This window comes from Coenobita brevimanus, chromosome 93 (genome assembly GCF_032717465.1).
Source record: "Coenobita brevimanus isolate Jiangsu-jjx chromosome 93, ASM3271746v2, whole genome shotgun sequence".
Taxonomy (NCBI): Eukaryota; Metazoa; Arthropoda; class Malacostraca; order Decapoda; family Coenobitidae; genus Coenobita; species Coenobita brevimanus.
The window spans coordinates 27,118,564-27,145,094 of record NC_137046.1 but is presented as its reverse complement, the minus strand read 5'-3'; the positions used below and the strand labels follow the sequence as shown (position 1 = coordinate 27,145,094).

The window sequence follows — 26,531 nt, the reverse complement described above, 5'->3', positions numbered from 1 at the left end:
ATGAGATGGAGGGATGGAGTGGAGAGGTATATGAGAGAGGGGGGTGTGAGTTGGGAGCAGGGCAGTGAAATGGCAGGGGATAGGGCGGCGTGGAGGCGATTTGTTTGTAGCCATCTCATACGGGATTGAGGTGTCTGGCAATATATAGATAGATCTTTATCATAACCTCTCTGGTTGTCAGTGTGGATTCTGCCAAGGATGCTCGACTGGTGATCTTCTCACCTTCCTTTCAGACTCCTGGTTATCCTTCTTTCAGGATTTTGGCAAAAGCTTTACCATTGTACTTAATGTCTTGAAAGTTTTCGATCAAGTCTGGCATAAATCGTATGCCCTTTTAGGTTTTTATCCTTCTGTCTGTATCTTTATCTCTAGTTCCTTTCTTGCCATTCTTTAGCTGATGCTGTAGATGGCCACCCTTCTTCTCCCAAAGCTATCAGTAGTGATATTCCTCAGGGCTCTGTCCTGTCACCAGCTACCTTCCACCACAGCAGTTACTTCAGGAAACACGGGATGAGGCTATGGCACACCTGATTCTGACTTGGATCATATCTCTGATTGGGGTAAAAATAACCTTAATGTTTAATACATCCTAAACCAGTTCCTATATCTTTCAACTTGTCAAAATTTTCCACAGAAATATCCTGTAATATTTAAAAATATCCCACTCAATCCTGCATCATTTGAAAGTATACTTGGGGTTTCATTCTCTTGGGATTTATCATAGAAAAATCATATTACCTCACTTGCAAAATCTGCTTCCAAGAGATTAGATGTGCAAAGTACAATCATTGCCTTCTCTACCTCGGCACAGCTGTTGACTTTGTAAAGGACTTTTATTCGCTCATGTTGTACAGGTTGAATATAAATGCCAATAATATTTTTACTCTTTACACCATACTATCCCATGTTTTTATATATTTTTGTCATGATGTCATGTATTCTTTACATCAGTTTAGTACAGTACTGTATTTATTCTTTCAGTCGAACAGTGACACTTGAGACAAATATATTACCAATGTGTTCCTATATATTTTGTGATATTTATCCACATTCCTAATAGGAAATATCATAGGTAGTTTAAAAGATTTATTGTAAGGGCCCTTGAGGGGAGGTTGAGCAATTCGCTGAGGGGAGAGACACTCGCTTTCTCTGTGTTTGGTTCTTTAAGTGACAATGCTGTGTCCACCAGCTTGGGGCATTTTCTTCTTGTAGCCCCATTATGAGTCAGTAAATTTGGTGGTAATCCTCTGAAAGGTATTTTCATAGTACAGTATTAGACCCATGCTGGTGATGTTTTGAGGGTGGAGTCTTCCATGAAAGTTGTGAGATATGAGAAGTACAGAACAGCTGTGTCAGCAGCTTGCCGCCCTAGAGCAAAACTACTCAGTGTCATACACCATTTGGGTACTAAAATCTGTTTTCTAATTATGAAATAAGAGTGGTGAGTTCTTATCATGTGCAGTATCACCCTAGCAACTAAAGGTTAAGGTGGTCAAAAGGGCAGCTACATTATCTAATTCTTTGAAATACTCATATGAAAATTGATATTTTTCACATTCAAGCCTAATACAGGGATACTATGCTATACAATGGCCCACGACGCAATACCCTCAATTAGTGATGGGGATAGAAATACTACCTTACCCCTCCTACCGTAATACAGGGATACTATGCTATACAATGCCCCGCGATGCAATGCCCCCAATCGATGGGGATAGAAATACCACCCTACCCAGTCTGCCGTAGGGCTACCCCTGGTATTGTGATGGGTCCTGCAAGGTATCGTCCGGGGGTGATCGGCTAAAAGTTTGAATCACGCTCGCCCTGCAGCCAGCTGAGCCCGCCTGCCCTCCAGAATGCGCAGAAATGCTCATGCAGCCCCCACACGCACTCATATCGTTCTTCTCGCACTGCCCTTCACTGAGTAAGGATCTCTCATACACTCTCCTACCCCGCATCATGTTACATCACCAATATTACACAAGCCGCTATTGTAATGCACTGCTGGGATACTGTGTATTCCAGCAGTGCCAGGGAGTAGAGCAGTGATACTAACTGTGTGTGATTTTGTGTCATTTTTGTGCTAAATAAGTGTAATAATGTCTGGTCAGGGCACTACACGTGGTGGTGCTAGTGGTGTTAGTGGTACACTGCTCTCGCCTAACTCACTGTGATTTCCTTCTGATCTCATGCCATGAGTTGGAAAAACGTGAGTTAAAAAAATGCACTTTATGGGGAAAAATATATTTGATTCTACCATGGTGTCAGGTAGCCTAGTATAACATTAATGGAACCCCTCATAACCACTTAACTAACATCCTGTCTCAGAAGTATGTACTGCATATCTTATAATGATAATAAACAATATTAAAAGACATTGCATATCCTTGTATGATAATAAAAAATACAGAAAAACATTTACTTAAATCCTACTGATGACAATGCTTATGTCGATGAGAGACGGGTAGCGATTTCGGCACACTAGCCTAGTTGCAGTACTGGCCACTAGGTGTAGGTAGCGTGGGTGGAGAAAGCAGTGTTCTGATTGGCTGCACAATCACAAGGACTGTGTGCTTAAATATAACTGGTTCCAGTCTCGAGTTGCGGCTACAATACCGTGAGTTAAATATCTCCTCAGAAATAAACATTTTCTGGTGGAAAAATGCAGGTTAGAGCATTTTCTGTGAGCTTGGTTATAATAGTGACTTAGATAAGGACACCACGAGTTAGATAATTCGTGAGTTAGAAGTCCGTGTGGTATGCGAGTGCACTGTACTAGTGGTGGTAGTGGTGACCCTCTGACCCTCCCCTGGAAATGGGGTTTTAGGGCTTTGAGGAGGATGAGTGAGTGCTAGGGAGGACCACATGACTCCTAGCCTTGGCGGTGATGGCAAGGATGATGACCAGGACTGGACATGGACTTAGAAGAAGTAAGTGATGAGAGCTGTTTGATATTTTCTGACTCGTTTTTTTATGATTTTTAGATTTTATTTGTTGGTTTTGATGAGTATATTAACAGGTTTTAGGCTTTGGTTAGCTTCTTTTAAAGCTGGTAGGCCATATAGATTGGCTTTTAAACTTGTTTTTGGACTATTTGGGTGAGTTTAGAGCTTGGTTGGGGAGGAATCCCAAGGCTCAAAAACACATCCCTATACTTTACATACTAAATCTGCCCTGCCATATGATACCCTGCCTAGCGATGTTTTTTTTTGTTTTTTTTTAACGCAACCTATTGTAAAACCGGGGTAGCCCTGTTCTTTCATCATCATAATTTGTCTGAAATTACCTGAAAGTTCTAACACCTTTGGTGATGTAAGTTTGGGAGTGGACTTCAACCAAGCTCTGGCTTAGCACAGTGCAGACATACCCCAATATTCGGCGCCCCGAATCCCAGTAACCAAACACTCGCTACACTGAACAAAGGAAATTGGGGAACATTCCCACAATCCAGATGGCTGTTGATTCGCTAGTCCAAGCACTCCGCTAGTCCTCATCCACTCTCGCTGGATCTGTTGCCCTGAATGCATCACAGCACCGTACCTTCCACCACCTTACCTTCCTGCATTGCCACGTGCTGCACCACCATCACCATTCCAAAACGTTGTCGTCTTTTTTTTACATAGACTTAAATATTTTTTGTTTGCCATCATTAAATTGCTATAACATATTTGTGTGCGATGTTTGATGCCCCATTGTCTAGCAATAGAATTGCTTATGAGGAAAATAATATTGCCTATGGTGTTGCTGTGTCTGTCTCTGTTGATTAAGGTATATGAGTGTTTGGGTTTGGGCCTGGAATGTATCTTTGGCATTTCTTCAGTACCTTATGGGAAAAATTGCTTCAGTATCTGGCAGCTTGCTGTCCAAACACTTCCACAAGTACACAACACCACCGGATATCAGGGTATGCCTGCATTGTATTCTGCCTTTGAGACTGGGTCCAGCATGGCCATTGTCTGGTTTTCAAGTACTTTTCAAGCCATGCCCTGAACTGGAACAAGTCCAGTCTCCCTGGTGTCAACTAGTATGTATGGAGATACAGCAAGTTAACCCGTGGATTGTGCAATTCCCTTTTTTTATCCCACCCCGTGGTGCTCAAAAATCGAAGGAAAAAAAGTTTAGTTTTTGTTTATTATAAACTTGAAGATAAACATGCAGAGCATCATCTGGTGTGAAGGAAAAATCTCTCTCTCTTTCCATCTATGCATCTCACCATGTATAAATTTGCATAAGGGTCGAGTTGTTTACAGTGATGCACGGCCAGCATAGCCTGAGCTGTGGCTCGCAATCCACAGGTTAATAAAGGACCACTTTCTGCAATAATGTGTTTTGGCAACAGCCTCACAGGAAAATGCTCATCTTCCCAAAAAACTTAAATGAAAATCCCTCAGCACAGTCAAGAAGTAGGTGTCTCATACTAAATTGAAGTTTCATTGCTGCCAGGTATATCTTGTGCCCATCACCAAGTTATAGTGTGGATATTTCTTTATATTAGGTTCATTTATTAAATTTTTGAGATGTACTAACAATAGTCCCAAGTTTTTCATAAATACAGAAACTTAAATTTACTGGTCAGTTATTTGAACATGGTTGTTTCGGCCAGTACATTGTGTAGGATACAACTCTTATGTACAAGGGAGGCTTCCCACAAGTAGCTCTTCTCAACAGAGTGGAGTCAAAAGCTATTTGTTTGTATTGTTGTGTGCAAGAGATGGAAGGAGAATACAGTGAGATCGCACAGTACACGTGCTCACAGTGTGTGAATCACATAGTACACGAGTGACCAAAATCAACCATAAAACTTTGAATGCGCGAGTTTAGCCCACAATACGTGAGGCAGAGTCAAGGAGTGGCCCAAAACTGCTATTTTTTCCAGACTATGCGACCTCTACCTCCCAGCACAATGCACCCATCGTGACTTCAGTCATAACATTGGCAGACATACAAGATACACAAGATGCACACACTGCTACCAAGGAGCAGCCTCGCCAGGAAGTGTTGCATCAGGTAGACAAGTCTGACGCTGAGCCCAAGGCCAGGGAGCCTAGTGTGATGGAGGGTGGCATAGAACTGTCTATGTCAAGGATAAGCAAGATCCTTGAGACAGTGGATAAGCTCAAGGAAGAACTGAAAGAACAGGAAATCTGCCACCAAAGAACAGAAGAAGTTCACATTAATACCGACAAAGCCTTCTGCTTCTGCACAGACAGGCACAGGCAAGAAATTAACAGGAGGAAGCAGACAATCATAACAAGTTACACACAGCAGCCTCAGGAAAGTGAAAATGAGGAACCAGCTACATTGTCTGATCTAGTTCCTGTAGAGGAAGAAGGGGATGTAATGTCAGTTGTGTCAACATTGGACTTAGAGGGGTTTTTGGCCGAAGTGACTGAGTTAGATGCTCGTGGGTAAGGTGCTCAAGGGGAGTGTAGTTAGGAGGAGGAAAGTGTTGGTGCGGTGGGTGTTGTGGCGGCCGGTGCAGTGGGGGCACTCTGAGTGTGTTGCCGCGCCTCAGAACCCCTAATATTTAAAGTCCATCAAGCCTGTCGTCTACTGTTTTTAAGGAGACTGACCATATTTTTGGTATTTTTATGCTATATCTGTAGTATATATCTTAAAAATATTCCCTTTATTATGACTCAAAGATTAAAAAAATATCAAGGTTTGAAGGGGTCCCACCCATATGTTACACAAGATGCACACACTGCTACCAAGGAGCAGCCTCGCCAGGAAGTGTTGCATCAGGTAGACAAGTCTGACGCTGAGCCCAAGGCCAGGGAGCCTAGTGTGATGGAGGGTGGCATAGAACTGTCTATGTCAAGGATAAGCAAGATCCTTGAGACAGTGGATAAGCTCAAGGAAGAACTGAAAGAACAGGAAATCTGCCACCAAAGAACAGAAGAAGTTCACATTAATACCGACAAAGCCTTCTGCTTCTGCACAGACAGGCACAGGCAAGAAATTAACAGGAGGAAGCAGACAATCATAACAAGTTACACACAGCAGCCTCAGGAAAGTGAAAATGAGGAACCAGCTACATTGTCTGATCTAGTTCCTGTAGAGGAAGAAGGGGATGTAATGTCAGTTGTGTCAACATTGGACTTAGAGGGGTTTTTGGCCGAAGTGACTGAGTTAGATGCTCGTGGGTAAGGTGCTCAAGGGGAGTGTAGTTAGGAGGAGGAAAGTGTTGGTGCGGTGGGTGTTGTGGCGGCCGGTGCAGTGGGGGCACTCTGAGTGTGTTGCCGCGCCTCAGAACCCCTAATATTTAAAGTCCATCAAGCCTGTCGTCTACTGTTTTTAAGGAGACTGACCATATTTTTGGTATTTTATGCTATATCTGTAGTATATATCTTAAAAATATTCCCTTTATTATGACTCAAAGATTAAAAAAATATCAAGGTTTGAAGGGGTCCCACCCATATGTTACACAAGATGCACACACTGCTACCAAGGAGCAGCCTCGCCAGGAAGTGTTGCATCAGGTAGACAAGTCTGACGCTGAGCCCAAGGCCAGGGAGCCTAGTGTGATGGAGGGTGGCATAGAACTGTCTATGTCAAGGATAAGCAAGATCCTTGAGACAGTGGATAAGCTCAAGGAAGAACTGAAAGAACAGGAAATCTGCCACCAAAGAACAGAAGAAGTTCACATTAATACCGACAAAGCCTTCTGCTTCTGCACAGACAGGCACAGGCAAGAAATTAACAGGAGGAAGCAGACAATCATAACAAGTTACACACAGCAGCCTCAGGAAAGTGAAAATGAGGAACCAGCTACATTGTCTGATCTAGTTCCTGTAGAGGAAGAAGGGGATGTAATGTCAGTTGTGTCAACATTGGACTTAGAGGGGTTTTTGGCCGAAGTGACTGAGTTAGATGCTCGTGGGTAAGGTGCTCAAGGGGAGTGTAGTTAGGAGGAGGAAAGTGTTGGTGCGGTGGGTGTTGTGGCGGCCGGTGCAGTGGGGGCACTCTGAGTGTGTTGCCGCGCCTCAGAACCCCTAATATTTAAAGTCCATCAAGCCTGTCGTCTACTGTTTTTAAGGAGACTGACCATATTTTTGGTATTTTATGCTATATCTGTAGTATATATCTTAAAAATATTCCCTTTATTATGACTCAAAGATTAAAAAAATATCAAGGTTTGAAGGGGTCCCACCCATATGTTACACAAGATGCACACACTGCTACCAAGGAGCAGCCTCGCCAGGAAGTGTTGCATCAGGTAGACAAGTCTGACGCTGGAGCCCAAGGCCAGGGAGCCTAGTGTGATGGAGGGTGGCATAGAACTGTCTATGTCAAGGATAAGCAAGATCCTTGAGACAGTGGATAAGCTCAAGGAAGAACTGAAAGAACAGGAAATCTGCCACCAAAGAACAGAAGAAGTTCACATTAATACCGACAAAGCCTTCTGCTTCTGCACAGACAGGCACAGGCAAGAAATTAACAGGAGGAAGCAGACAATCATAACAAGTTACACACAGCAGCCTCAGGAAAGTGAAAATGAGGAACCAGCTACATTGTCTGATCTAGTTCCTGTAGAGGAAGAAGGGGATGTAATGTCAGTTGTGTCAACATTGGACTTAGAGGGGTTTTTGGCCGAAGTGACTGAGTTAGATGCTCGTGGGTAAGGTGCTCAAGGGGAGTGTAGTTAGGAGGAGGAAAGTGTTGGTGCGGTGGGTGTTGTGGCGGCCGGTGCAGTGGGGGCACTCTGAGTGTGTTGCCGCGCCTCAGAACCCCTAATATTTAAAGTCCATCAAGCCTGTCGTCTACTGTTTTTAAGGAGACTGACCATATTTTTGGTATTTTATGCTATATCTGTAGTATATATCTTTAAAATATTCCCTTTATTATGACTCAAAGATTTAAAAAATATCAAGGTTTGAAGGGGTCCCACCCATATGTTATTTTTCCCACAAGATTATGTATTCACAGTACAAAAAATCACAGTGCGCAGGGTCGTGGACTGCCTATCCACTCGCGGACTGTGAGAGCCCATTGTACAGTCGACCCTCAATTCAACGAACTACTTGGGCGGGACGAGTGTCCATTGCTTAAAAAAGTCCACTGCTTGAAAATGAAGGGAGTAATAGCCTAAAACTCGAAAAATAGCAAAAGAAATACGATGGTATCAAAGATAAGGTGCAGCGAAGCTATCGTGAACTAGATTACCTCACAATACCCTGTTTTCTATAGACCCATTATATTACGACTTGCTTCATGGTGTACCATGCAGTACAGTACAGTACTGTGTTACAGTAATTTTTTGTGTTCAACTACAGTATCATTTATTTTGTCTTGCACTGCCACCTACAGGCCTACTGGACAAACTTTCAAATAATGGACAAATGATGACAGGGGGAGGCGGTGGCTGAATCGGTAGAGAGGCGGCCTGCAGTCCTGATGGACCCAGGTTCGAATCCTGGCTGGGGCAGGGAACAGTTTAAGGATTTGAGTTTCATAGAAGCAGACTTTCCTGATCTACCAGATGACCCGCCGACATGTCATAAAAGTACCCCCGCTAATACCAATACACCAGTCCTGTATGAGACAGCCCTAGCATGTATTCAATATGGACAGTGGGTGTTAGCACCGAAGTGGTGACATGTGGAGGTGTAGGAGGACTACTGGGCCTTGGGATAGGCTACTGCCCCCGAGATATAGGCCCTGAAGCCTTTGCCCAGAGTCGGACACTTTAAAAAAAAAAAAAAAAAAAAAGGTGTCCAGAGCGATTCTCTGCCAGCAGATATTGTCCGTTGCTTTCGAAATCCATTGATTCGGGGTCTGTAGAATCAAGGGTCGACTGTACAGTATAAGGGAGTATGGATCTGTCGGCTCAAGGATTGTGTGGAAAAGATTGAAAGTTGGACCACAAATGTGGGCGATTGTGTGTGTGTGTGTATGCGCCAATGCAAGATTATGCAAGTAGAGTGAAAGAAGAGTTCTGGACAAATGTGGAAGTGTGCATGGAAAAGTTTGAAAAGAATGAGAGAGTGTTTTTGATTGGAGATATGAATGGAAATGGAGGGAATGTGAAAGTGGATAGAGTAGTTGGTGAGTGGGGTGTGTCTGCAGAAATGTATGAGACTGGCAGTGCTCTAGCAGACATTTATGCAGAGAGGGGGTTGGTGATAGCCAATACCCTCTTTAGACACAAAATGATACACTGGTATATATAGCCAGTGATGAGAAGGGTGGGTGGTGAACTGAATGAACGGAAAGAAATTATTGATTATATGTGTGTGAATGATAGAATCACTCAATGTAGTACTGCTCTCGGGTGTCTGCCCTTTCCTCTCCTCCCTCCATTCCTTCCTAACTCTTATGTCTTTCTTCATTCTTACCATGTCCTTCTGCTTACAGGTGACTTTACATTCCCTCTTTCATCTTTCTGTCCTTCGTTCCTTCCTCTTCCTTCCTCCTGTGGGTGACTCAACACTGAGTGACAAGCTGAATGGTTTCCTGTACACCAGGAAACCATTTACAGTGTTGGGTGGTAACCATATAACCAGATTATGGCACCTGGTGGTTTAGTGGGTAATTATGGTGCTCTAGTTGGATTGAGCTGGTGAAGGTTTATATCCAAGGGATGGTTGAGGTTATTGCTCAAGTAATGCCACTCAGGGATGAGTGAGACTGGTCACTCTCATCTTAAATGTCGGGACCAACTTGCCTATCCCAGGGCTCCTACGCTTCTCATGGGGCAACGTAGGATTGGATGATGGATGGATGATAGAATGAGGTGTGTAATGGTTGCAAGAGCATAAAGAGGTTGGGGGAATGATAATCAGGTTCAAATGACGTGGAGGAAGAGGAGATGGGAAGGACCGGAGGAAGTGGTCCACAGAAGGAGGGTAGAAATGTTGCAAGAGGATGGAAGTAAGGCAGAATTTAAGAGAGAAGTGGAGGAGTGATTGGGTAAATGTGATTTGGAGCAGATGGGGGATGTGGAAGTTGTGTGCAAGATATTCACAGAAGAAATCTGTGCAGCATGTGAGGTGGTGTATGGGGTGAAGAGAAGACAAAAGAGAGTACAAGGAACAGCATTAGGTGAGACAGGGTGTGATGCAAAAGAAGAAAGTATATAATGAGTGGATGAGAAACAGGGGTGTAGAGGAAGTTGAGAGACAGAAGAGTTATATGTAGAGAGGAAGAGAGGGGTGAAATAATAAGTAAGAGAAAGTAAGATGAGAGTGGATGAGGGATTTGGAAGGAATTCGAGTGTAAAATGGAGGGAATGTAAGAAAATGTTCTGAAAAGAGGTAAAGAGAGTTAGACAGGGTGATAAAGAAGTAAATCGAGGAGTGAAAGATAAAAATGGTATATTGCTAGTGGAGAAGGGAGAAAAAGTGAGCAGATGGAGAGAACACTTAAAGAAATTGTTGAACATAAAGAATGAAAGTAATGAGTATAAGTGGCAGGGGAATGGCTGGGAGGAGGAGGAGGAGGAGGGAGGTGAGAAGAGAGGAAGGAATCAGTAGGATGAAGTAGTGCAAGCAGTGAAGAAAGTCAAAATGGGGAAAGCCCCAGGAATTTGATGGAGTGTATGGTGAAATGCTGAAGCATGGGGGAGAGACAGTAGTCGAATGGATATGGAAGATGTGCAGATTGGCGTGGGAGGAAGGTAGAGTTCTAGAGGATTGGAAGTCAGGTATGATTATTCCCCTGTACAAAGGAAAAGGGGAAAAAGAGGTGTGTGGTAGTCATAGGGACATTTGTCTTTTTAGTGCAATAGGAAGTGTATGGTAGGATACTTATTGACAGAGTTAGGGACATAACAGAGGAATTAGTTGGAGAAGAACAGGGAGGTATTTAGGAAGGGAAGAGGTTGTGTAGATCATATATTCATTCTTAGGTCTTTAATGGAAAAGTTTCTAGAGAAAGGAAAGAAGTTGTATGAGGCCTTCATGGATTTGAAGAAAGCATGTGACAGGGTGGACAGGCAAAGAATGTGGAAAGTATTATGGATATAAGGAGTAAATGAGAAGTTGTTGAATGTCATGAAGAGTATGTATGATGTTGCCTAGGCTGCAGTGTGTGTGAATAGTGAACTGAGTAAATTTTTCTGCCTGAATGTTGGATTGAAACAGGGATGTGTAATGTCCCCATGGTTGGTCAGTCTGTATATGGATGGGGTTATAAAAGAGATACAAGGTAGGGCAGTGAATGTTGGAGCTACCCAAATAAAAGAGGTTAGTGTTTGGAAACTTCCTGTACTGTTGTTTGCAGATGATACTCTGTTGTTAAGTGAAAACAGAGGGGAACTGCAAGGTTTGGTGAATGAGTTTGGGAGTGTGTGTAAGAAACACAATCTGAAGGTGAATGTAGGAAAGAGTAAAGTTATGGTCTGTGAGAGAAGTGAAGTCGCTGAATGTACCTCACTGAGGCTGGGTGAGGAGGAAATGGAAAATGTGAGTGCCTTTATATATTTGGGTAGTGTAATGAGTAAGGATGGAAGTTTAGAGGGTGAAGGCTTGAAAGGGTACAAAAGGGAAGAAAGGTTGCTGGTTCTTTGGAAGCAGTGATAAGGAACAGGGAAGTGAGCATGGAAGTAAAAAAGTCATTGCATGAGAGTATTGTGATACCACCTCTAACATATGGAAGTGAAACCTGGACCATGTTGGAGGGACACAAGTCAAGAGTGAGAGAGTGGAAATGAGTTATTTGAGAGGAGCTTGTGGAGTTACTTGGAGAGACAGATTGACAAATGAGGAAGTGAAGAAGCGCTGTGGTGTGAATGTGGATGTGATAGAGAGCATTAGGAGAAATATATTGAGGTGGTTTGGCCATGTGGAGAGGATGGAGACTGAGAGGCTAAGAAGAAGAGTATTTGCAAGTGAAATGGAGAGGGGGAGAGCAAGGGGGAAGCTGAGGATGAGATGGAGGGATGGAGTGGAAAGATATACGAGAGAAGAGGATGTGAGCAATGAGCAAGGCAGTGTAGTGGCAGTGGACGGTGCCACATGAAGGCAATATGTTTGTTGCCACCCCTTATGAGATTGAGGTGTCTGGCAATAGAACAGAAAAAACTCCCCTCTTACTGATTTCCTTCAACCTCTGTCTCTTCACCACACTGTTTTACCTTATCTCTCTTCTACCACTGCATTAGTGGTCACTGCTCTTTTGAACTTTGTTTGCATCTTTGCTCCATTACTGTGGGCGTGTTGTACCCATTTAGTAGCAGACTCCAATTTTTTAATGCAAGAGCTAACTGTTACTCCTGGTCTTTCAAGTGTGCACCAAGTCAACTATGAAACTGTCTTCCTCTGTGTTTATTTCCCCCTGCCTATGACCTCCAGTATTTTTAAACACAATGTGTCCAAGTACAGTACTGTATCTTGAAATTAACGGATCTTGAATTTGTCTCTTCCCCCCCTCCTCCTCCCAAGGAGGGAAGAGTCTTGGGGGCTTTAAATACTTGGTTCCTTCTTTCTTGCATTAAAAAAAAAAAAAATGGAATGTACAGTACATCACCATCATCATCATCGGTAGCAGCAGCAGCCCTTGCCAGTTCACTGCCGAACAAAGGCCTCCCTCAACCTTTTCCACAGATTCCTTGACTGAGCCAATCTCTGCCTAATTTTGCCAACCTTCTCAATATCATCTCCCCACTTCCTGTCAGTCCTTTTTCTGCTACACTTACAATCTCCTGGAGTCCAGTCAGTCAGCTTTTTGCTACGTTGGTTATCCCTCATTTTTGCTACATGGTCTGCCAACCTCCGTTTCATGAGAGGACACTTGATATTCCTGTGTCCACCAGACGAGTTTTCCTGGCAGCCACAGATAGTGTTGAGTGTAACATGTGATCACTTGGATTGCTTACACTGCATGTCTTGGTAGTGACCCCTGTATTTTGTCTGAGTCTTATCACATGTTACTTAAATTCATTCCTAGTTATGATGTCTAAAAAAAAGAAAATGCAAGTGTCAGTGGTGGTGTCAAGGATAAACACCAGTCTTTTCCAGAACAGCCAAACCTAATTGATTGTGGTTAATTGATCCACCAAACTACTACAATGACAAAACCCGTCAATAACCACATGAATCAGTAAATGGGAGTAAATGTTAACTGGTTCAGGAACCACAGGTTTACACTCAGTTTTTGTCTAATACCCATATAATAACCCCTAAAAAGACTGGAACAGGATCAGCAATATTTACATCAATTCTGCTACTGTCATTCATGAACCAGATGATCCTTTTCTCTCATATTTCTCCTGACTTTCTAAGCCAGCATTGTTATCAGCGTATTTTGTCTGTGAATACAAAATTCTCGCTATTAACCCTTAGCCAGCAGCAACAGTTGGTGAGAAGCACCTAAAAAAAAAATATCGTCTTTATATAGATGCCCCCAGTCACAGTAAGACCTCACTATAATGGACTAATTGGGGCCCAAGTCATTCTGAAAAATGTGAAATTCTGATAAAAGCAACATCCGGGCTTTTTCCGACATCGGACATCAGTCTGGATCGCATGAATGGTTTTTAAACTGTTTTGACTACCACTGCAGCACTGTACTACATTAATCAAATGGTATAATATATATAATAATACTGTACTGTACACTGATAAACATGTCTTTTTTTATACCTTATTGTGGTGAACATACCTGAAGTGGTCAGGCAGTCCAGACTGCTTCTGGCTTTATTGGACTTTTGCGATATATAGGAATTTAGTCCGGTAGCTCCTCGAGTCCAATAAAAGCGAATTCTGGTCTATTGAAGTCCGTTATATTGAGGTTTTACTGTATAGTTACACTGCATTATGCAAGGTTTTAACATAATCTGTATATAGACTCTACCGCCTGTAAGGCATTAACAAAATCTATATATAGACTCTACCACAATGTAAGGCTTTAACATACTCTATATATAGACTTTACCGCAGTGTGGAACAATTGTTACATTTCATTATCATATCAAAGATGCTTATAATACTGAAACCTTAATTTTGTTAGCAGTTTATATTTTTAAAAGTAAGGTAAATGGAATCACTCACACCCACAGGCAAAGCTGTGTCCAAGACTTGTGACCTGGATGTGGTTTCCCTCCACCCTCCCTCACTAAATTGTTGCTAACCTAATCTAACCTCTCATGGGTTTGTTCCTCCTGTGGTAAATGATTCTGAGTAAGACATCTAAATATCAAAAGAGAAGCATAAATTGAGTTCTACAGGAGAAACAGGAGTGCTGCACCCCCAGTAAGAGCTGGGAACAGACTGATTGAGTCACCGGGTGCACACTGTTATATAGGTTATATAGGCCACCCGCTGCCCGTAGGTTGCCAGATAGGGATATCTAAGGCTCTAGGGCACTTACACATTACCATCTATATATAGTCTCTGCTATGATTTACAGCGGACAGTTTTTGGGGTAGCCTCTGTACAGTATATAGTCTTCCCGCAATTTTAGTCAATTTTACACAGTCTAAATACTGTATAGTTGCACTGCCGGCTAAGGGTTAACCATTCCTAACCGTCAGTTTCTGTTCTTGTGAATACAACACTACTCATCAAATTTCCCATTCTTTTAGTTAAGTTTACCGTTAAATACTCAATCACTACCTCACTTTATTCTTACTTACTACCACAATCAAATCAAAGGGCTATTTCCATCTCTTGAATCTACTGAGACACTTTATAAATGAGTGTGGAATGCATTAAGCATTCTTATGTTTCGAGGTTGTTTATGTGTAGAAGCCAATCCCTGCAGGACATGCTGTTATCACTGTGACTGATACATAGCTATGCATTGACCTATCGTACTGGGCACTCATATCATCAAATATATTTTCATTCACCTGTTTGGTCACAGTGGTGTATTAACAGCTATTTGGGAGAATTTAATGCAATAAGACATTTTTATAAAGCTAAAAATAAAAAATATGGTAATCTTCAGGCAGATGACTCAACACTTCACAGTTCATACACACTCAGACACCCATTCACAAAGTCTAATGTCTAATTCTTAACTCAGTTCAGCCATCTCCATAAATCAAGACTTATCTATGATCAGTGAATGGGGACAGAGCAACCTTATCTCATTTAATGCTAGTAAAACCAAATATGTACAATTTACTAATAGACAGATATTGCCAGATTAGTATATTACCTTTAATGTTACTGATATTCCCATCTCCAAAAATATTGAAATTCTTGGTGTCTCACTTAACATCCGAAGGGTAGTTGGGGTTTATTTTTCACAGTGCTCCTCGGGGTTTAACAACTGACCACTGTCGTCTTAAATGTCTTGAGTAAACAGTCAAGCAGTGGACCTTTCTGTTCCTAATGAAGCAATAAAGGAATGTATGGTAGGTGTCAGATGAATTTATTCAGCACAGATGAGACATTTCCAGGCTATAGTGGTTAAGCATGTTATAACATCAGCATGTAATGAGAAGTATAGTGTAAATGTACTATTTCTTTTCCAGAGCATACTATACAAGAAAGAAGTTTCGTACAGTGTATGAAAATAGCATGGTAAAGTCACCACGTTTGCACCGCAACAACAGCAGCATTTTTCAGGCCAGTAAGCATCTTCTTCAGAAGAACCCAAACAGCTCCCCCAAGTCTTACATTAGCCAAGAGGAGACACACTCAGGATTTGAATTTGACTACCCATTCAGTGAGCTTTTGGTATGTATAGATGATAATAGTAAAAAACAGATTCTGGTGTCCAAGTCTCTACTAAGGGTGCTTTGGAGAGGAAAGTGTCTCATTTGCCAGAACTCAGTCCTAGAGTTCATATTAGATGGCTGTTACAGAAATGTTTCCACCATCACCATTACCACCACCACCATGATCATCATTATAACCCTGTTTCCCCACAGAAAAGTGGTGTGGTTATAATCTAGAAATAGGATAAGAAAACCACAATAGTGTGAGAACTGTCAGCAGAGTGCCATGTTAGAGAGGCCAGATATTCATTCACTCATCAGGCTTTTGAATTTCTCAGCTTCATTTTACTGGTAGGTCCAAGCACTTTTACATCATGCTGTCTTGCTTGTGGAAGCACCCTTGGATGAGACTGAACTGCTTTCCACACCTCGAGGGATTATCCCAGACTTGGAGAGGAGAGGAGTGGCTGCATTGCTTACTGTCTTCTGTTATAAGGCCTCCTGATGGATGATGAATCATTGGGGTCAGTGATGCCTCATCTGCTCTTTGAAATGAGTGTCTGATGATGTCATTCCTGCATCCAGTGCTTTGGGGTTGGTGGGAACCCTCATTACGTTAATCTCATTAATGTCTGCTTCTTACATACATTCACTGTTGGCATCTTCCAGATATTTTTTTTTGATTTTAGCTTTTTCCTTTGCCTCAAATGTTAGGCTGTTCAGCCTTGTTGCATAAGTGTCTAAATCATTTTACCTCCATTTAGCTAGAGTAATGTATGTCCTTGGAGGGTTCTTGAACTTGAGTATGTTGAGTCGGGTGGTGCACATAAAGCTGTTTTTCTGTTCCCCTCTGGCCATGATACTGGCAGTTACGGACATTGTAGCATATCTCCCATTAACTGACATTTAGAGAAATTGAAAATGTCATTACAATCAAAAGACCAGTTATGTGAAAGTTACTTGTGTGAATACCTCAGTCTTCATCACTGGTACCCTATAAATGACTTGAGGTGTCCCTCATTTAATGATAATTCATTTAGTTTTATTGTTAAAGGTTCCAACATGCTTACACGTGTCAGCCTGGGTCACCTAATGGCAGCTGTCCAGGCTGCTCTGTATTTAGCAGCCTCCCTATTCAGTCCCTTAACCCTGAGGTTACACTATGACCTTTCCACGTCTTTTTCGGTCTGCCACTCACAACCCTTTTTCCAGTGTTAACACTTCTCACTCTCAGAACCCATTGTCATCCCCCACCCTCTCCACATGCCCAAACCATTTCGTTCTTTCTCTCCTCATCACAACACTAATACACACCAGTCTTAGCCTACCTCTTAACTCTTCTGTTGACAGCCTATCCCCCTCAGGCCTCGCATTCAAGGATGCACTGCACATCCAAATAATCATTGTCATTGCTGTATATTTAATCCATCCATCCATCATCCAATCCTATATTGCCCCAAGAGGAGCATAGGAGCCCGGGGCTAGGCAGTTGGTGTCGACATTTAAGATGAGAGTGAAACCTGTAAATATCCTTTTCCTTTGTTTCCAAGGTCTCATTACCATACAGCATTACATTCCTAACACATGCTGCATACAAAGATTCCCTTGCATGAAGGGAGAGCCTTCTCAATGTCAGGACAGGCAACAGCTCCCTGAAGTTCTTCCAACCACACCTCACTGTAGTCATAGAGCTAGCTCCAGCCCCACCTCCAGCACGTAACATGTCTCCCAAGTAACAAAACTCTTCCACACAATCGACTCACCAGTAAGATCAGTCTTTTCACACCTGACAATCTCCATGACTATAATTCCCCATAATTTTTTTTTTACACCTCCCTCATTTATGAATTGTGAATTCTTTTTAGAAGTACCTTGCTGGGAAGCCATTAATCCAAGATATCCACCATGCACAGCAACAAAGTGATATCAATCTCTGTGCTGCAGATTGACCTTTCTGCTTCAATAATTTTCATAGAAATACTCACCAGACTTTAGGAAAATTCATACACAAGTAATCCATCTATCTGCTTATAAATGAAGCAGAATGAGAAACAGTTGATGGCTCTGGTGTGTGTGTACAGTATTTACCTATTTGTATTTACCTGTTTGTAGTATACCTCCTTGATGGTACAGTTTCCATAAAAATCTTTGGTGTGGTACTCTGTTGAATGCATTCTTGAAATCTAAATAGATACTGTCCACCCATCCTTCTGTAATGTTTCTGTAACTCTATCATAGTAGCTTAATAGATTAGTAACACATGATTTTCCTTTTCTAAAACCAAACTGCCTTTTTGTTATCGTACTGTGTTCTTCTAGGTGGTTTACCCAAACTTTTCTGATCAGCTTTTCTAGTAACTTACAACACTGGTCAGTGATACTGGTCAGTAGTTCAGTGGATTTTGTCAATTCCCTTTCTTGAATAGGGGAACAATGTTTGCTTTCTTCCAAATATCAGGTAGTTTACCTTGACCTAAGGATTCCATGAATATTAAATACAATGGTCTGCTTAACTCTTGCACATTCATGTAGCACCCAACCAGAAATTTCATCAGGACCATTTGCTTTTCGTTTTTCAAATTTACTTAACTCTTCCTGCACTTCTTTTTTTGATATTTGTATATCTGGTAATACATATAGGCATGCATATTCCATATCATCTCTTTCAAAATTATTTTCTTCTGTAAAAAGTGTTTGGAAGTTTTTATTCAGTGCAACACAAATATCTTTCTCTCGTGTATAGATGATCCCCTCCTTCATAATGGATTATACGTTATCTTTTTGGTTTTGCTTCAGCTGTAGCTGTAAAATAGCTTAGGTTGATCACTACTTTTATTTATAATATTTTCCTCAAACTGTCTCTGAGCCTCCCTCCTTATCTTTGTATACCAGTAATCATTTCTTACCTGTTTATAGTTGTTTTATGCCCTCTCACTATTGTGTCTTCTGTATCTATTCCAGAGAAAGTCTATTTTTTCATTTGATTTTTTTTCTTGTGTGTGTGTGTGTGTGTGTGTGTGTGTGTGTGTGTGTGTGTGTGTGTGTGTGTGTGTGTGTGTGTGTGTGTGTTTTCCTAAGAGACTGAGCAGAAAATAGACATCAGCCGATCGCTAGGCAGGAACTGAGTGGAATAGCCCACATGAAAACAGACATTGGTCTTTGTCAAAGTGTGCCTTTTGTTACCCTCAGTTCAATCTGTGCATTGAAATTATGAATGATAATAGTTTTTGAGCTCTAAAATAACAAAAATTGAATGATGTGTGTAAGCAGTAATGGAAACATCAGACTAGCTGAACACAGAGAGGAAATGGCCACTATGAAAACAAAACATTACTTCTTTGAGAACAAAAAGTGCCATATCCTCAGTATGATTGGCATGTGACAGTGCATAATGATTATTAATATTTTTGTTAAGCTCCAAAGTGACAAAAAGCTGAGAGATGTACATGAACAAGATTATAAAGCACTGAGTCCTCTGAGAACAGCTAATTACCAACCAGGAGCTAGCTTTGGAGTGTGTCAACAGTACATGTACAGTACATTGTGTTGTAACAATATCTTGTTTTATACTTGTTAATCTTTCTATAATGTATCTACACTGGTTTATAGTGGCATTATATGTTGTTTTAGGTGGCTTTGAACCTTATTTAGTCTGATTTTGAACTTGGATTTGGTACACATGCCCCTCAGAAGTGTCGGCTCTGGGTTGTCTAGTACAGTGCACCCCCACACTATGCAAACTCACACAGTGCGACTCGTCTGCAATGCAAGGTCAACCCAGAAAATGCTTATTTTTATCGACTGCGAAATCTGTGAATCAAATTTCCCAATATGCGAATCATTTGTATGATTCCAAGGCAAAAATGGACTTTTTCGCCATTACTACGAGAGTCAAGTCAGTCACATGAAGGCAGGTGGCTGGCAATGAGCCAGATTCAAAATGGCGGGCAACTGGCCGGCCATCTGCATGCCATCTACCAATTTTCCTGGGTAAACAGACACTTCTCCTACATATTGCTTTGAGAACACATGTTGTACCTTGCATCCTGTGGTCCGTTTTTGCATCGTAGCAGTACCCACTTTTTCATCATGGCCCCACCAAAAAATTCTAAGAGAAGAGGATCACATTGGAGCTGAAGTAACAAGCCCAGAAGTCACTTAAATAAAGGCACATAGTGTTCTATTGTTTGATTTGTTGGTCCAGCTAGAAGCACTATCAGACAAAGTATTAACATGGTAGAGTAGGCTGGAATGGGACCCAAAGACCGAGCCCTGGGTGGGCTGTTCACCACGTACCATTTTTTCCATAAGTTCTTTGGTTCACACAATGCGAAGTCGTAGACTGCAAGGGTTTCTGCCACCTATAAACTCGTATTGTATGAGGGTGCACTGTAATTTACTCCTATTGAACCCATGTTATAATCCCTCACTTAAATTCTGAGGTTTTTTGAGCAGTGCATCCCAATCTTTTAAGAAGTGATACCTGTATTATAATCTGTAAGAACATAATACAAGGTGTGATATTAAGAAGTTAAGAAGATTCCCTGCGCCTTGATGAGCCCACAGCTGTTCATCAGTCATCTGTTTCAGATTGGTCTTTCTCCTATAGAGCCTCTAGGTTATGTAGTAAATTGTCATTATTCATGAGGTGATTTGACTTCTGTTAAACCTTTTAAAGGGAACTGAAAGCCTTTCTCATTCAGGAAGCTACAAATTCAGGAGAGGTTTTGTGACAGACAGTTACAGGGATTAAGTGCTGTCACTTTTTTTTTCTGATGAAGTCTGTGTTGTATATGAGTGATACCATAATTCTTGTAATTGTAGAAGTGTAAATGAGTTTCTATTGATAGTGAATTCCATAGGAAGAACAGTCACCTTTGAGAAACAAAAGACCAGATTATTATTATAAAATTCATTATTATTATTATTATTATTACCCATCCATCCATCCATCATCCAATCCTACATTGCCCCATGAGGAGCGTAGGAACCCAAGGCTAGGCAGTTGGTCCTGACATTTAAGATGAGAGTGACCAGCCTCACTCATCACTGAGTGGCATTACGTGAGCAATAAACTCCAACCACCCCTTGGATAGAAACCTTCACGGGCTCAGTCCGATTGGAGTGCAATAGTTACCCACTAAACCATGAGACACCAAGATTTGGTTATATGGTTACCACCCAGCATAGTAAATGGTAGAGTCACCCACAGGCAGAAGGAATAGGAAAGAATGAAGGAAGAAAAGACAGAAGAAGGAATGTAAAGTCACCCGCAGGCAGAAGGACGAGGAAAGACTGAAGGGAAGAAAGACAGAAGAGGATGGAAGGAAAGAAGGATGGAGGAGAGGAAAGGGCAGACACCTGAGAGCAGCACTACATTGAGTGAGTAGATGGTGAGTGCCCCCACCTACCACTATTATTATTATTATTATTATTATTATTATTATTATTTTAACGTGGCAGCATCTGGATTGACTCAGTCGGATATGTTTATGTGAAGCTACAGAACGTGGTGAATGTTTTTGGCATATACGATAGACCCAGGATTCCAGGGGCTTGAATGATGAGTGAATGGAAGTGCGGCCCATTAGACTAGGCAGATTTGGGCTGTCTGGACATTGCTATTCCTCACTCTGCCCTAGGGTGGGAAAAGAGGTCTGGATGATGATGATGATGATTATTATTATTAGTATAAGGTGGTAGGTGGTGGAGCTCACCATCCACTCACTCGATGTAATGCAGCTGCTCTCGGGTGTCTCTCCCTTCCTCCCCTCCTTCCTTATATACTTCCTTCCACTTCTGTCTTTCTTTACTTCATTCATTCCTCATCCTTCTACCTATGGGTGACTTTACACTCCCTCTTCTGCCTTTCTTTCCTTCATTCTTTCCTCTTCCTTCAGCTTGTGGGTGACTCTACACTGAGTGACAAACCAAATGGTTTCCTGTACACCAGGAAACCATTTAGTATGCTGGTTGGTAACCATAATAACCAAATTATGGTGCCTGGTAGTTTAGTGGGTAATATAGGTTCTTCAGTCAAATTGAGCTGGTGAAGGTTTATATCCATGGGGTGGTTGGGGTTTATTGCTCATGTTATGCCACTCAGGGATGAGTGAGGCTGGTCACTCTCATCTTAAATGTCAGGATCAACTTGCCTAGCCCCGGGCTACTACATTCATCATGGGGCAACGTAGGATTGGATGATGGATAGATGGATGGATTATTATTATTATTATTATCATCATTATTATTATTATTATTATTATTATTATTATTATTATTATTATTACACTGAGTGACAAGCCAAATGGTTTCCTGTGCACCAGGAAACCATTTACTACGCTGGGTGGTAACCATATAACCAAATTTTGGCGCCTGGTGGTTTATTGGGTAATTATTGCGCTCCAGTTGGATTGAGCTGGTGAAGGTTTATATCCAAGGGATGGTTGGGGTTGATTGCTCATGTAATGCCACTCATGGATGAGTGAGGCTGGTCTCTCTCATATTAAATGTCGGGAGCAACTGCCTAGCCCCGGGCTCCTACGCTCCTCATGGGGCAATGTAGGATTGGATGACGGATGATGAAATTATTATTATTATTATTATTATTATTATTATTATTATTATCATTATTATCATCATCCATCCATCCATCCGTCCATCATCAGATCGTACGTTGCCCCATGAGGAGTGTAGGAACCCAAGGCTAGGCAGTTGGTCCTGATATTTAAGGTGAGAGTGACCAGCCTCACTCATCCCTGAGTGGCATTACGTGAGCAATAAACCCCAACCACCCCTTGGATATAAATCTTCACTGGCTCAATCCGATTGGAGCACAATAATTACCCACTAAACCACCAGGTGCCAAAATTTGGTTATATGGTTACCACCCAGCATAGTAAATGGTTTCCTGGTGTACAGGAAACCATTTGGCTTGTCACTCAGTGTAGAGTCACCCATGAACAGATGGAAGAGGAAAGAATGAAGGAATGAAAGACAGAAGAGAGAGTGTAAAGTCACCTGCAGGCATAAAGACGAGGAAAGAATGAAGGAAAGAAAGACAGAAGAAGATGGCAGGAAACAAGGATGGAGAAGAGGACAGGGCAGACACCCGAGAGCAGCACTACATTGAGTGAGTGGATGGTGAGTGCCCCCACCTACCACAAATAATTATTATTAAAATTATTATTATTATGTTGCTGTTTGCTGATGATACAGTATTGTTGAGTGAAAATTATTATTATTATGTTGTTGTTGTTTGCTGATGATACAGTATTGTTGAGTGAAGATGAATGGGAGTTGCAAGGTTTGTCAATGAATTTGGGACAGTGTGTATGAAGAGTAATATGACAGTTAATGTAAACAAGAGTAAAGTTATGGTGTTTGAGAGGAATGAAGTCACAGAATGCACAGTGAGGTTGGATGGTGAGGATATGGAGAATGTGAGTGCATTCAAGTTCTTGGGTAGTGTGATGAATAAGGATGGAACTTTTGGGGATGAAGTGCTTGAAAGGGTACAGCAGGGAAGAAAGGTTGTTGGTTCACTGAAAGCAGTGATGAGAAATAGGGAGGTGAGTATGGAAGTTAAGAAGTCATTGCATGATAGTATTGTGATCCCTACCCTGACATATGGAAGTGAGGCATGGACCTTGCTAGAGGGGAACAAGTCGAGAGTGAGAGCAGTGAAAATAAGTTACTTGAGAGGATCATGTGGAGTGACATGGAGGGACAGGTTGACGAATGAAGAAGTGATGGAACGTTGTGGGGTGGATGTGGCTGTGGTTGAGAAAATTAGGAGAAATACACTGAGGTGGTTTGGACATGTGAAGAGAATGGAAAATGAAAGACTGACTAAGAGGGAGTATGTAGGTGAAGTGGAAGGAGGGAGAGGGAGGAGAAGACCAAGGATGAGGTGGAGGGATGGAGTTGAGAGGTATGTGAGGGAGGGGGGAGTGAGTTGGGGGATGGCAGTCAAATGGCATGTGACAGAGCGACTTGGAGGCATTTTGTCTGCAGCCACCTTTTGCGGGATTAGGGTGTAGGGCTATAGTTAGATAGATAGTTTATTATTATCATAATTATTATTATTATTATTACTATTATTATTATTATTATTATTATTATTATTATTAATCCCTCGATTATCCGGACAGTTCATATCCGTTCATTAGGCCTCAGCTGTATTATAACCGTATCCGGATTTATTCATCCATAACCGGACATAGAAGTTCCAGCTTCTGGGGCCAGCCAGCTGACAAAGTAAAAAAGTCTGTTCCTTGGATCACCGGCCTCTGTCCTCATGCAGGTAATAAACCCTAACCCACAACCTGAGCCAGAATGGCTGTACGGATCCCTACCATATGGTCAAAATCACCCGTCCACCCTGATCACTGGTAACGTACCGGCAGCTCGCGAGGAAGACAGAGCATAACCGACAAGCTGACCGAGAATGGCTGTACAGATCCCTACTGTATAGTTGAAATCACCCAGCCACCCATGCTGGCTTACAAAGTCAAAAAAAGTCTGTTGGCTGGCCCAGCGGCCTCTCTTTCCATGCCCTGGTAATAGACTGTAACCCACAAGGTGAATGAGAATGGCTGTACGGATCCCTAACGTATGGCCAAAAGCACCCAGCCACCCCGATCGCCGGAAACATACTGGCAGCACGTGAGGAAAACAGACGTAACCCACAATCTGAGCAAGAATGGCTGTATGGGTCCCTACCAAGTGGTGGAAATCCCCCCGGCTGCCCCAATCACCGGTAACATTCCGATAGCACACAAAGAACACAGCATAACCTACAAGCTGAGTGAGAATTGCTACGGATCCATACCGTATGGTCGAAATTCCCCCGGCCGCCCGAATTAGTTAAAAGCTCCTGGCCACGCACAGCCATCCAACCCCTTACCAAATGGTCAAAGTCACATCACCATCTGGATTACATGGCCACGCATTAGACCCATGATGTACTGCGACCCAGCGTTTCTGCAATGTTGCGACATTTGCCTGGGCGAGCAAAAAGATCCCTTGCACTAGTATCAATGTACCGCATTTTGCTTGCATGCTCATAGCCAAACGTGAGTACAGACATGGCAACACCGTACACTCCCAAGCACTGCTGCACCTCAGTTCCCACCTTTGTCTCTCCACTTGTGGACGAGCTTGGCTGAAGTAAAACAATGGCACCATCCGTTGTTGCATTTGTGGTGGTGCCCTACCTTCTGCAGGCCTTAATCCTCCTCTGTGGTGTTCTCGTGTGTGTAATGATGGCCCCACCACCACCCAAGAAATGCAAAAGGAGGGTTTTGACTCTGGAGAAGATGCTTGAAATATTGGGCAAGGTTCATGCAGGCTGGCCGGCTTCATGCATTCTGCATAAATTTGACTTGCCCCACTCACCTTTGTCTGATCTCAAGAAATCACAGGACATGCTGATTTAGTACAGAAGGACTATAACGATACCACTAGGAAAGGCAACCAGACGGTGATGTCTCAGCCCTTCTACAGTATCATCGACCAGCCGGTTTTGGTTTAGTTCCATCAGCAAAAAGGGGTGCCAGCATACTTGTATGTGGGACTGAGTTGAATGCTGCAGCCAAGAAGTTTGCATGCCTGCACAACGTGTGCAACTTCAAGGCATCCAAGGGTTGGTTGTTCTGGTTCAAACTTCAGCATGGACTTACTGGCTGTAAGGCACATGGCAAGGCTTTGGACATGGCAGTGGAGGATGTTAAGCCTTTTCATCAGAAAGTGCAGTGCCTGATCAAGAATGAGGACCTTGCTCTCAGTCAGGTTTACAGTGCTGACGAAACTGGCCTGTGCTTTCTTTCCGTGCCCACCAACACCCTGGCAGAAGAGACTGAGAAGACTGTGCCTGGTCAGACGTTGTCCAAACATTGTGTCTCGATGTTGTGCTGTGACAGTGCTAACGGGATGCACCACTTCAAACCCATTATTGTTGGATGTGCAAAACAACCACGTTGTCTCCATGGGTTGATGGATAGCCTGCTTGTTGTATGGTACCATTCTGTGAAGGCCTGTTTACTGCAAAGATCTTCACAGATTGTTTCCACAAATACTTTGTCAAGGAGGTTATCCATGATCAGACTGAGGAACTTAGTATCCCTTGCAGCCGGGTGAAGGGTTTGCTGATCCTCGACAATGCCCCTTCACATCCATCGGAGAAGGATTTGGTTGCTGATGACGGCCATTTTAGGTGCATGTTTCTGCCACCTAATACAACTGCTCTCATGCAACCAATGGACCAGGGTGGTGTCATGGCAGCCAAGAGATTGTACCATCAGAGGTTCTTCAACGAAGTGATGGTGGTGCTTGAGGATGGGGAAGGGGTCGACACGTGTGGAGCAGACCTTTGAAATCTGCAGCGTCACAGCTTCAAGTCTGCAGTGTTCAACTGGGCCAATGCTTGGAAGGAAGTCTCCATCAAAACTTTGGGAAGTGGTTGTTCTTGTCTTCTTCAGGGAGGTGAGCCCGTGCACGACTTTGAAGGATTGTAATGGATTATTTCCATCTTCGGCTACGAAACACAGGCAGGGATGTAGACGTCGACAGCAGCGATCCAGGTAATCAAATGTTGTCTGATGAGGAGATCGCCGCTGCTGTCTCTGCAGGGCTGACAGAGGTAAGTAACGAGGATGAGGACCCTGACTCTGGCCACGCCACCACTCCATCACTCTCTCATCTTGGTCCACTACAGCCCAACATTGAGCAGGTGCTTGAATATGCTGAGCACCCTCATTGCAGTAGGGAGTTGCTGCCACTCAGATGGATCTGTGGGCAGTCAGGGACATTTATCCTTCGACAAAATCGCTGCACCTATCGTCAGATGAAGATCACCTCCATTTTCAAGCCCGCCACCCCCAGGAGTTCCAGCTCTTTCTCCCTACCACGACCACCAATACCCA

At 42.6% G+C, this 26,531-nt stretch overlaps 1 protein-coding gene across 1 annotated transcript in view; it reads left to right on the top strand.

Annotated features, from left to right (window-relative positions):
• Trpm (transient receptor potential cation channel, subfamily M) overlaps positions 1-26,531 on the top strand; it is a 933,145-nt gene that overhangs the window by 379,198 nt on the left and 527,416 nt on the right. Inside the window, exon 13 of the mRNA XM_080282376.1 lies at positions 15,422-15,626. Coding sequence (XP_080138502.1) covers positions 15,422-15,626 — 205 coding nt within the window. The remainder of the gene's footprint in view (positions 1-15,421; positions 15,627-26,531) is intronic.